Source organism: Ictalurus punctatus, chromosome 11, assembly GCF_001660625.3.
Source record: "Ictalurus punctatus breed USDA103 chromosome 11, Coco_2.0, whole genome shotgun sequence".
Lineage (NCBI taxonomy): Eukaryota > Metazoa > Chordata > Actinopteri > Siluriformes > Ictaluridae > Ictalurus > Ictalurus punctatus.
Window position 1 is genome coordinate 12,402,592 of NC_030426.2, and position 12,409 is coordinate 12,415,000.

Sequence of the window (12,409 nt, forward strand, 5' to 3'; positions counted from 1 at the left end):
TTTCTATGTTCATTGACCAGATTGGCCTTCTCATCCTCTGCTCATCCATCTTTCTTTCTCCAGCCCTCTCTCTTCCCCTCCCGCTTGCCTGACAAGTTTCCATGGAAACAAAGAGAAGGGAGAAAACCCTAATGAGTTCATGGTTAGGTCTCACAAAGATGAAGATGCACAGCACGTCATACATATCTCACTGTTTGTCTCTCTCAGACACACCCTTGCTTCTGGAATGTTGTTTGGTATGTGTGGTGTGGTGGTGAATGATAAATTAGCCAGAATTGATGGATGGTGAGATGGAGTGGGTTGTTAACTGTTGTTAAAACAGGAATATAATGATTGATGTTTGCTAATGTAGAAGCACTAGTTTTAAAATTCTCAAACACTTTAGTCCTGGAAAATATATATATATGTATGTGCTATAGTATATATATAGCTATAGTATGTATGTGCTTTAGCAAGTGTCATCACTCTGGTAGCTACAGTCTGAAACATTAATATGGCCTTCATACTGTGCTTTCACTTTCAAGTATACAGTGCATCCAGAAAGTATTCACAGCGCTTCACTTTTTCCACATTTTGTTATGTTACAGCCTTATTCCAAAGTGGATTAAATTCATTATTTTCCTCAAAATTCTACAAACAACCCCATTATGACAACTTGAAAGAGGTTTGTTTGAAATCTTTGCAAATTTATTAAAAATAAAAAACAAACAAAAAAGTACATGTACAAGAATGTACAAATTCACCTACATGCATGTTGTGTGGAGGAAACTGGAGAACCAGGAAGAAACCCATGTGAACTCAGGGAGAGCATGAGAAAATCTGAGCTCAGGACAATCGAACCTGGATCCTGGAAGAGCAATTCTAGCAGTTCTAACCACTGTGCTGCTTGTGAAGCTGTTTTAGTCTTATTTTGGATATTATCTGCTCATTTCTGGGAAAAACTGTCAGAAATGTGACAAAATACATCTATGAATATGTTTGAAACTCTAAATAGTGTGGATATGTAAAATATAAACAATTTACATTTGGGGTATTTCAAAGTTACAAAATCAACATCTGGTAAATAACGGCACTGAGCCACTTCCTGTAATGTTTAATTTTGAGCACTTGTAGAGGGAACTTGATCCATTTCTCCATGCAAAACATTTCAAGCTTTCTTATGTATTCTTAAGTTTGCGCATCTCCAATTCAGGCTACATATTTTAAATAAGGTTCCAACCTGGAACCTGAGATGCCCATTGTCAAACAAATATATTTTTTGTTCGTGTAAACAATTCTGTTGATTTGGATGTATGTTTAAGGATAGTCCCTTGTTAAAAAAAGATTGATATATTGCCAAGTCTTAACCTCTTGGCAGTGGTAGCCAGTTTTAGGCTAAATATACCCCTGGAGCACCAGCTGCAAAACAACCCCAAAGCTTCAGTTATCCACCACCATATTTTACAGTGGACATATTATCAGGTTCTTTTCCTTGTATGCAGTCTCCGTATTCCATCAAATATGGCAACTCTGTTCATGGCCGTAAAGTTTAATTTTGGTCTGTCCATCTGTCCACAACAAACCAATCCAATTGTAGTTCCAGTCATGCTTAATAAAAAGTTCAAGTGCTGCGTTTTGTAGGATGCTCTCAGAAAAGGCTTCTTTTTCTCAAATCTTCCAAACACACTACTTTTTATATGCAGGAATTATTAATTGTGGATTTACTGATTACTTTTTATCTAATGTATTAATTAATTTATATATTCCTTCTTTGTATGACATGTGAAGAGTGGAACTCACTGTATTATTGTGTGTTTTCCTGTCCAGCAGCTGTTGGCTTGATAATTATTGGATGATAAGGTTCTTCACAATTTCAGGCTAAAGCAAACAAGCTTTACACTACAGTAGTTACATTGTCCCTAGAGAGCAGAGCCAGAAACACACATGCACCTACATAACACATTTCTATGAGATTCTGTTAATTAACACTGAACAAGTTCTTTCACACTGTGATGAAACTAGGTTATTTCTAGACTAAGTCTCCACTATCCTCTAAACACAACTACGTGAAAATGGTGTTACTTTTGTCTTTCAACACTTCTATTCAAACTTCTCTCTTCTTGATCTACAGTCTCAGACAGCCACACGTTCAATGAGCTGAAGTTGGCATTGACACTGGAGCTCACCTGTGCCTGACCACAAACATAGCATCTTCCAGCACTGCTCCACTTGCTGGACAGTGAGAACTGACACAGAAAGAAAAAAGCTGAGAATCCTGCTCTGTATTTGGCTACAATGGCTAGGAGGTTCCTTTGCCTCCAAGCTCAAGGACATTCCTGGCCATTCCATCTCCTCTTCCTGTTGCTGCTTATAGCTAGGATCCTGCAGGCTCTTGAAGTATCTGGCTACAACACTGACACCACCAAGAAGGAGATCCTCATAGAGGGGGATCTGGTGATTGGTGGACTCTTTCCAGTCCATCAGAAAGGTGAAGGAGCAGAGGACTGTGGTCGCATCAATGCCCAAAGAGGGATACAGAGACTGGAGGCCATGTTGCTAGCACTAGATGAGATCAATAGAGATAATCGGATCTTGCCCGGTGTCACGCTAGGTGCTCACATTCTGGACACATGTTCAAAGGACACCTATGCGCTGGAACAGTCACTGGAATTTGTGCGGGCTGTTCTGACCAAGGTGGATGACAGTGAATACACGTGTCCAGATGGATCCTATGCCATTCATGATGATGTTCCCCCTGCCATCTCTGGAGTCATTGGTGGGTCCTACAGCGATGTGTCCATACAGGTACAATTTATATTTACTATTTACTATAAAACTATGTCAGGTCCTTTTGAATAACTTTTTAATATTCATTCAAGGGTGGTGTTCAATTAATTTCTTTTATTTAGAACTCAAAATGCATTGAGCTCAGGCCATCATTACAGTGAATTGAATCCTTCAGAATATAGTCACATGATGAGCTCTCTGTGAGAAAGCCAAGATAAAGCACAATACTAACTACAGTATTTACCACTACTAATGAACTTGGTAACTACAGAAGGAGCAGTAACTGTAAATTATACCTCATGATAATCAAAACGTGTGAGAGAACAGTGACTTAATGAGCATTTAAACAGAACATTTGTAAACAAGCTTTGTTTCTGTCTTTATGGCCAAGATTGTTCATAAAATTTTAACAGAATTTTCATCATCAAGCTAAATACCTACCATATCTACAGCGTGACACCCAATCACTGTACATGCTAACTAAAGTACAAATATGGTTATTAATGCAGCTCTTTTTTTTCAGTGGAAAGAACATCATATTTAGTTTTACCACCATCTAGATCAAGAGTAACTTTTGAGTTGTATCAAAGGCAAACTCCCATCTATTAATAGCTAAATGCAGAGAGATGAAAATAACTGGTAAACAATGATGCAGTATTTTTTAAAAAAAGATTACAACCTAAATTGGATCCATGCAGGACAACTTTGTTTATTGGCATAGCATCTGACAGCACATTCCTTCATTAGAAAATATTGCAAACATATATATATATATATATATATATATATATATATATATATATATATATATATATATATATATATATATATAAACAACTAAAAAAACAATGCAACGTGCAAGCTGATGATGCAGGACACATGCACAAACTCAGTCTTTATTAAGGGCAAACCTACAATCATTGTCATGTTTCCAAGCAGCCAGATTAATTATCAAAAGAGAAAGGGAATCAAGGAAAAAAAACAGATTTACATAGGAACGAGGATATAAGTCTCATTAGCAGATGAGTAAAATCCATAACACTTTAAGAGGAAAGAAAGCATTCAGGTTATAAAAATTGACATACTAAACAAGGGCTGAACTGAGAACAGGCACTAACATTAGAGAACTGAGCGATGATGGGAAAAGCTGCCACTGTTTCGCCCTTGAGCACGGTCCCTATCCGCATCAGCTGACCCTGCGCTCTGATCAGCTTCCTAAAAAGTGTGGAAATGCAAAGAATTGCACATTGTATATATGACAATAAAAGTCTTGCTTTTTCCTTCATATGTTTGTGATTTAGCTAGTAAATACATTTGGAAGTTGCCAATGATAAATCTATGCACCAGCAGGAAGTAATCAACTGTGACAACAAGTCAATGAAAAAGGCTGTATAATGCTGTTATCCAAAGAAGTAATCAAATAATTCACAACTATAGAGGAAGTAGTGATAATAGAACGCCCAGCCCTGGAGTCAAGTGGAAACTTGATGTAGAGAATATTTAAACTTTAATTTTTTCATTTACGAAAAACTCAGGGTTTTTATGGGTGGTGATTGTTTATTTTTTTATTGTTGTCTTATAGTGCCATATCTTATATATACTGCCAAAATGTCAGTAGTCTTTTAAAGACAAGGTTGAGACAATTGTTGAAGGTCTACATTATGTGTTTCAGCTGCTCCACATTGAAAGCGCATACAAATCTTAAGAGAATTTAAAGCTTTAAAGAGTAAAATTGGCAGAGATGATTAATAGTACACACTGCAGATGTGAAGCTATGACTGATTGTAATTCTCTTTAATTATAACTGTTCAAAAAGCATTATTTGGTCAAAAATTTACCCTGTAGTTAATCAATTCACAAGCTATTCACAAGTTAACTGAAGTGTGCAAAAAAAAGTATATTATCACACACAACCCCCCCCCCCCCCCCCACTAATTATTAATAACACTCACAGTTTACTTTTAATATTGCATTATGTCTAAGTATGTTTAATACTTAGAAAAGGGCAAAGTGGGCTGTTTACATTTAGACTAATAATACTAATTAAAATACAGTTATGAAACTTTTGTTTCTAAATATTTTACCTACTATACTAAAAGATCTACGTATATTAGGTACACATTAAAATTATTTATTGCATTCTCATGTACACAAATTCAGCATGATTCCAGCATATAATATTTTGGCCAACACTTGCATTTGAATATGTTGGATGTGCTTCGTAAATATAAAAGGTGTCCTGAACTCATGAAACTAACCAGTAAACAGAAGTTAGTTATGCATGCTAGGCTAGGTTTGCCTTTAATAAGGTTCATGGCTAGTGTATTACATGTATCATCAATTATTCTTCAAAACAATAGTAAGTTTACTTTTTGTCCAACTGTAGTCAAAAGTTTAGAAGTACATGGATAGGTCATAAAGTAACTTACAGTATACTGTGATATAGACACTCAAAGCATTTATACATTTGGAAATAGTACTGTACTACACTATTTAGTGTAATTATGGGGGCTAATTATAATAAGAACTCACATATTTAAATATAACAATCATTGAATCCCGGGTAGGTTCAGTATATAAAATAATATATTAATATAAAAAACATGTAATGTATTCAGGATAATAAATGCATGATGATGATATGAAGCTATGCATGATCAAATTGAAATTCTCTTCTCCGTATGTTCAACCCATCTATTTTTCTGCCAACGGTTTGGTGAGTGTCATCTCTGACAAGTCATGCTGCAGATCTTAGCTTTAAAGCAAGGTGACAGGATAAATGCTGACAGTTTGATTACTCTGTTCAGTGCAGTGAGAAAGAGACATGGAAACAGGAGAAACACTAATTGGGTGAATGTTCAGGATAATTTGAATACAATCATCTTGTCAGGTTTGAGCTATATCAACATTAATAAATACATGTAAACGCGCATGTATGGTTAGTTGACTCCTCGAGAACACTATCTTCATCTGTTGTTCAGTGGCTTTAAAGCAGGGGCTGTAATCCAGTAAAGCACTTTCATTTATCACCAAAAATCACAGCAGTTTAGTTTAACTATCTCTTGTCCCTGCTGTTTGGTTTGCTAGTCCATCAAAAATATTTTAAATAATAGCTTGCATGATAATGACTTTCTAAAAAAAGTTTAATCTTATAGTCTGTCATAAAAAGGTCTTCTCTATAGAAAAACTCTCACATTGAATGGCTAAATGAACACGGCACAAGGGAGTTTCTATTAGGTTTCCTTTCATGGGTTCTAAAGTTCTAATTTTGTGCATCAGCACGCATAAGAACAGGCATTTATAGCATGTGCACATGCACAGCTGTACCCAAGTGGATGTTGATAAATCCTGCACAATAGGTACATTTACATACAACCAAACAATCTGTTAGTAATCGGATTTATAGCTCAAGCGGTGATTGAAAAGCCTTCATGTAAACACCTCAGTCAATCTGATTGAGCTCGATCCGAATGAAATTTTCGGTCGGATTGAAATGATTGGTATAGATCTGAAATAATACAGTAAATAGGAAAAAAAATTGCCATGTAAACACTTGAATGTGACTATTTTCTCAATCAGATTAAAAATAGCTTGCGCATATGTGCAGTGCAGTGGTGTACAGATGTGGGTAGTAACGCACTACATTTATTTTGTTACATTTATTTCAGTAACTTTTTTAAGAGTAGGTTTCACTGGCCATACTTGTACTCTTACTGAAGTTAATTTTTCATCATGGAAATGTACTTTTACTTTGCTACATTCTGTGGTGTTCCTCCATTACTGTTATATGTAGTTTTAATAACTCGTTTATAAGGTTGTGAGTCTCGTGATACGCTCCAGTGGTCTGAATGCTGACACAACAACCTCTCACTTTTTTAGAGACTCAGACCTGGAGAGGGTTAAGAAGTGAGCAGAGGCAGGACATACGCACACACACACACACACACACACACACACACTCATTAGTGAATTAATTTACAATAACTGCATTTAGAAAACCTGTGATGGTGTGAAAACCCATTATTATTGTTGTTTTTCTGCTGCTTTGTTTGGAAATATTATGTATTACAGCATGAGCAATATGAATGCATTACGCAGCTCATAGTTGGTTGTACAATGCCAGACCTGTCTCCAATTTCTCACTGAAATGTGCCGATAGCTAAAAACCCTAGAACAGAGATCAACTAAAATTGCACTGGGCAAATGAAATTGAATGATGAGCCACTGAGTACTCTCAGAAAACAATTTTTTGTGCTTCTTTAAAACACATTCTTTCCTGTGCAAAGCTGCATGTGCCAAATCTTCAAGGAAAGCTTGACCCAGTCTATAGCTTGCAGTTTACTTTACATTTAATCTGTGTCACCTGTCTGCACCTTGTAAACAGTGAAATCATTAATTATGCTGTCAATTATGCTGATATTATTTGACAATAAGTGGGATGGGAGCTACTTATAATCAGTTTACCCATGATTGCCCATAAATCACATTCTATGCAAAGGAACATGCGTATGCACAGGTTATGCACAAAACTATGCTTATGTAATGTTGATTTTAAAAAAAGACCCCAGGTGTCTTGTTTGTTTGTTTAATGTTATACCATGTACACACACACACACACACACACACACACACACACACACACACACACACACACACACACATACACAAATTGTCTTGCACTCTTGGTTTTTGTGCTGTGAAGAGGCATTCATAGAGGGCTTGGTGAGATGATATGATATAATGTGCAGACCCAGACAGACACTCATTCAACATGGCAGTCCTTTGCAATCCCTATAAAGCTGAAACTTCATTGACAGCACTGACTGCATCCCTTTATTAGCTCAGTTGACTTGTATAGAAAACATTGCTGCAGGCTGTGTAGGGTTTCTATAGTTTGTCCATGTTTTATTGCTTTATTTATAAGAAAATGTGAACAGCGCAAGGTTTTAGAAGCTTTCATGACAGTGAGGTGAGTGAGGGTGGGTTTGATGAACGATGAATCCGTCTTATTTTCAGATACAGTTGTAATCAAAATGATTCAACCCCCATTGCAAATCAGGTTTTTTGTCAAAGTTTCCAGACTTTCAGCCGTTTGCAAAGAACAAATCAAACAAACGCAATTGAAATAGAATGCTTCAAGTGGTTTCCCCAAATTCAACTGAAAATGCAACTTATAATGACTTCTCCAGTCTCAAAATTATTCAATCCCTTCATGGCAAGCATCTTTATTACTTAGTAGAGCACCCTTTTGCTCTTATGACCTGCTGCAAACAAGATGAAAAATATATACTTTCAATCATTCCTCATGAGCAATGGTCTCCAGTTCAGTAATATTCTTGGGTTTGCGTGCTGCAACCACCTTCTTCAAATTCCACCAGAGATTCTCTGGGATCTGTGATGGCTCAGTAGAATCTTCCAGGACTTCTTCTGCAACCAAGCCTTGGTTGAATTTGGGGTATGCTTAGGATCATTGTCCTGTTGGAAGGTCCAATGATGCCCAAGCTTCAGCTTCCTTACAGATGGCATTAAGTTTTCTCCTAGGATTTCCTGATACTTCAATGAATCCATCTTACCTTCCACATACTGCAGGTTTCCAGAGCCAGAGGATGAAAGCAGCCCCAGAGCATCACCGACCAACCACCATGCTTGAATGTGGGCAGAGAGTTCTATTCAGAGTATGCTTTATTCTTCTTTCTCCAGACATACCGCTGAGCCATCATGCCGAAAAGTTCCAGTTTTGTTTCATCGCTCCGCAGAACAAAATCCCACATTTCTGTGGCTTATTTATATGATTTTGAGCCAACTTTTCTAGTGCTTTTGGGTCAGTAGTGTTGTATGGCTTGGAGTTCTGGCATGGAAACCTTCTGAGTTTAGTATGCACCTTACTGTGCTCACTGAAACCTCAGTGCCTGTTGCCACCAAGTCTTGCGGCAGGTCTTTTGCAGTCACTCGTGGGTTTTTCACAACTTGCCTTCTCAGAAATCTGGTTGCAGCCATTGATAGCTTCCTTTTTCTGTCCTGTCCAAGCAGTGTAACCATGTTCACTTAACTTTGAACTTGCAAACAATGCTTCCAGCGGTGTCTCTAGGAACATTTAGTGCCTTTGCTATCTTTTTGTATTCTGTTCCTTGTTCATGAAGGGCAATGATCTCTTCTCTTAATATTTTGGACCATTCTTTTGACTTCTAACACGCAGTCAAAGGTGACTCAGGTCTCTGGTCACACTCTCGGGGCATCTCCTTATCGCAACATGGTAATGACAGACACCTCCCTCATGGGCTGGGGCATGGTCTTAGATGGCTGTCCAGCTCATGGTCTCTTGAGTGGCCCTCATCTGGTGTGGCATATAAATTGCCTAGAAATGTGGTCCATTTCTCTAGCACTGAAATTCTTTCTTCCTCAATTGAGAGGTCACCATGTGTTAGTTGTTACAGACAACACAGCAGTGGTCTCAGATATCAACCACCAGGGAGGGTTACGTTCACGCCCCCCCTTTCAGGCAGGCGCAACTAATTCTTCCCTTGGCAGAGGGAAAGTTTTTGTCAGTGAGTGCAATGTAGAATGTGGGGCAACTGGATTGTGGGGGCAGAAATCCTGTCGAGGCAGGGTCTGAGGCCAGGGATTGGAGGTTCCAGCCACGAGTGGTGGAGCCATATAGCAGAAGTTCGGACAAGCAGAATTGGATGTGTTCGCCTCCGAAAAGTCAACACACTGCCCGCTGTGGTTCGCCTCCTCCTGCACCATCCGGGCTGGACGCCATGGTGCACATGTGGCCGAGGTCACATCTGTACACTTTTCCCTCAATCGCTCTGCTCCCACAATTTGCTGCTAGTAGCACCTTCTTGGCCAGCTCAAAGATCTCAGAGATAATATCTCTGCTAGACAGCATTCTGTGGGAAATTCCCATTCTCAGGGATCTACTGTCCCAAGCCAGAGGGTTGATTGACCACTCTCGGCCAGAACTATGGAAACTGTGGGTCTGGCCCCTGAGGGGCACCAGCTCATAGATACCGATCACTCAACTGAGGTTGTAGAGACTATGTTGAACGTTAGAGCACCATCCATGAGAAAACTGTATGCGCTCAAGTGGCGACTTTTGTTTCATGGTGTGAGGAATGTCAGTTAGACCCAGTAAACTGTGCAATAGCTACAGTCCTGGAGTTCTTACAAGGAAGTTTCTCAGCAGGGTTGTCTGCTTTTACAATCAGGGTCTACGGAGCCACTGTTTCGGCCAGCCACGAGCCTACTGATGGAGCCTCTATGGGGCAACATCCTCTAACATTGAGGATTATGCATGGTGTCAGGCAGCTGAGGCCCATATGCAGACCACGCATACCTTCCTGGGACCTTTCTGTAATCCTGGAAGGTCTGTCAGGTGCCCCATTTGAGCCCTTAGTGTCAGCCTCAGAGAAGCTTCTGACTCTAAAGGTAGCTCTTCTGCTGGCCCTGACATCTCTCAACTGAGTAAGAGATCTACAAGCTCTCTCCATTGCCCCTTTCTGCCTTGACTTTGCCCATGGATTAGCCAAGGTCTTCCTATATCCTAGGCTGGTTATATTTCTAAAGTGCCTATGTCTGCTGCCCAGCTAGTAGTGTTGCTGTTCCTCACACCGGAACAAAAGAAATTGTACCTACTGTGTCCAGTAAGGGCTCTCTGTACTTACATCCACCACTCTGACCAGTGGCGTAAGTCGGAGCAGTTGCTGGTCTGCTTTGGTGATGACTGTAGAGGTGATGCTGTGTCGAAGCAGCGCATGTCTAATTGGGTAGTGGAAGCAATCTCTATCGTTTATGAGGCATGTGGTCTCGCTATGCCTCTGGGCATAAGGGATCATTCCACTAGGGAGATTTCCTCCTCAAAGGCTTTATTCAATGGGGTAACCTTACAGGATGTATGTGCTGCGGCGGGGTGGCCTATGCCACACATATTCATTTGATATTACAGTCTGGACATGCATTCCACCTCAGGCTTGAGTGTCTTGCAGTGACCCTTTCAAGGAATAGGGTTTTCTGATAAGGGGTAAATTCAAACCAATTTGGAAATGACTTTTTTTTTAACTGGATGCATGCACTTTCCCCCATTTCCTCCCCAATCTGCTCACCTGCCAGTTTCCATCCACAAGTCAGCTTTCACCTATTGCTTGACAGCATATCATATGCCCAAGTGGCGAGGGTTAAGGCTAAACTGTTCTCTATCTACTCTCTTTCGTATACATGAGCTCAACGTGATTGGCTAATATTTCTGTAATTGACAAGGGAGAGAGCGTGCCATCCCTCCCACCCTGAGAGCCGAGTGAGTTTTGGTTCCTTGGCTACCAGCCTCAGATGGCTGTGGCATTTTCGATTCATCTGAAACAGACAGTAAACAGACAGTACTAGACAGTACTTAAATTAAGCTAAGAAATTGCTTGTTCAATTTTGAATGAAACTGAAGTGTATTAGTAATGGCTCTTAAGTGGTCTTTTGGTAATATATTTGCCATGTGTTGAGACAAACTGGGTTTCAAACCTGACAGTGCTAAATTATATGGACACATGACCCTCATAGCCATATGTGGGTCTTCCCTAAACTGTTACCACAAAGTTGGAAGCACATAATTGTCTAGAATGTCTGTGTAATCTGTAGCTTTAAGATTACCTTTCACTGGAACTAAGGGTATACACAAAGTGAGAGCCATGAACACATAATTTGCCTAGGCTGTTGTGGAAGAAATCATGTCTCTTGCTCAGAGCCCTGACCTCAACCCCACAGAACATCTTCATGTTGTATGAATTGGAATGTCGGCTGGACACCAGGCACCATGCCTGACATCAGTGCCTGACTTCACTAATGCTCTTGTAGCTGAATGGTCAAATCCCACAGCCAAAATTCTTACGCTCCAAAATCTAGAAGAAAGCCTTCCCAGATGTGTGAAGGTTGTTAAAGCATCAAAGAGGAACAACTCAGTATTAATGCTCATGGATTTGGAATGGGACGTGCAGTACGTAGGTGTCCACATACTTTTTGAAATATATTGTATTTTGCCACAATCCCTGATATCATAAATACTGAATGTGACATTAACACTCTCAGTATTTATTAATTTGTGCAGTTATACTGAAAATCGGTACGGCTATGATTACAGCTACGGCCGAATCGCATGATTGCGAGAGCGATATTGTTTTTATACAACAGTTCTATAAACAAGAAATGAATATTGAGTAAGTGAAATTTTGGACACAATATGGGCAAATGTTCTGTTTATTTTTGCTCCATTAGCATAAATAGAGCCAGAAGAAGTCACACTTACTTTATAGCACGTCGGCTAGCTGGCTAACTAGCTCACATTGATTTGTACTTTCCCATTAGAGGTACTTCCGGTGAAATTGGCATCTCTTCTTTTTTTTTAATCTGCTTTTTAATGTGCTTTATATATATTTCTCAGTGTATGTTTGTTTATGGTTGTTTTTTTGTTTGTTTGTTGTTGTTGTAGTTGTTTGCATTCTGGTCTGTTCAGAATGAATGTGTACGCAAGTACGTGTACATCCATATTTGCACATGTGTGTGTCTGCTGTTCAGTATATGTAATCCTGCGGTATAAATACTGAAATATTGCAGAAGGGAAGACAGTAACTACTCCACAGGGACAAGAGGATGGGCTTTT

The 12,409-nt window shown here is 39.3% G+C and overlaps 1 protein-coding gene across 1 annotated transcript in view; it reads left to right on the top strand.

Moving 5' to 3' along the window:
* The first annotated feature begins 2,151 nt into the window (after positions 1–2,151).
* grm2a (glutamate receptor, metabotropic 2a) overlaps positions 2,152–12,409 on the top strand; it is a 29,936-nt gene continuing 19,678 nt past the window's right edge. The window contains exon 1 of the mRNA XM_017480418.3: positions 2,152–2,784. Within this exon, the coding sequence (XP_017335907.2) occupies positions 2,275–2,784 (510 nt within the window). The 5' untranslated portion in view covers positions 2,152–2,274. The remainder of the gene's footprint in view (positions 2,785–12,409) is intronic.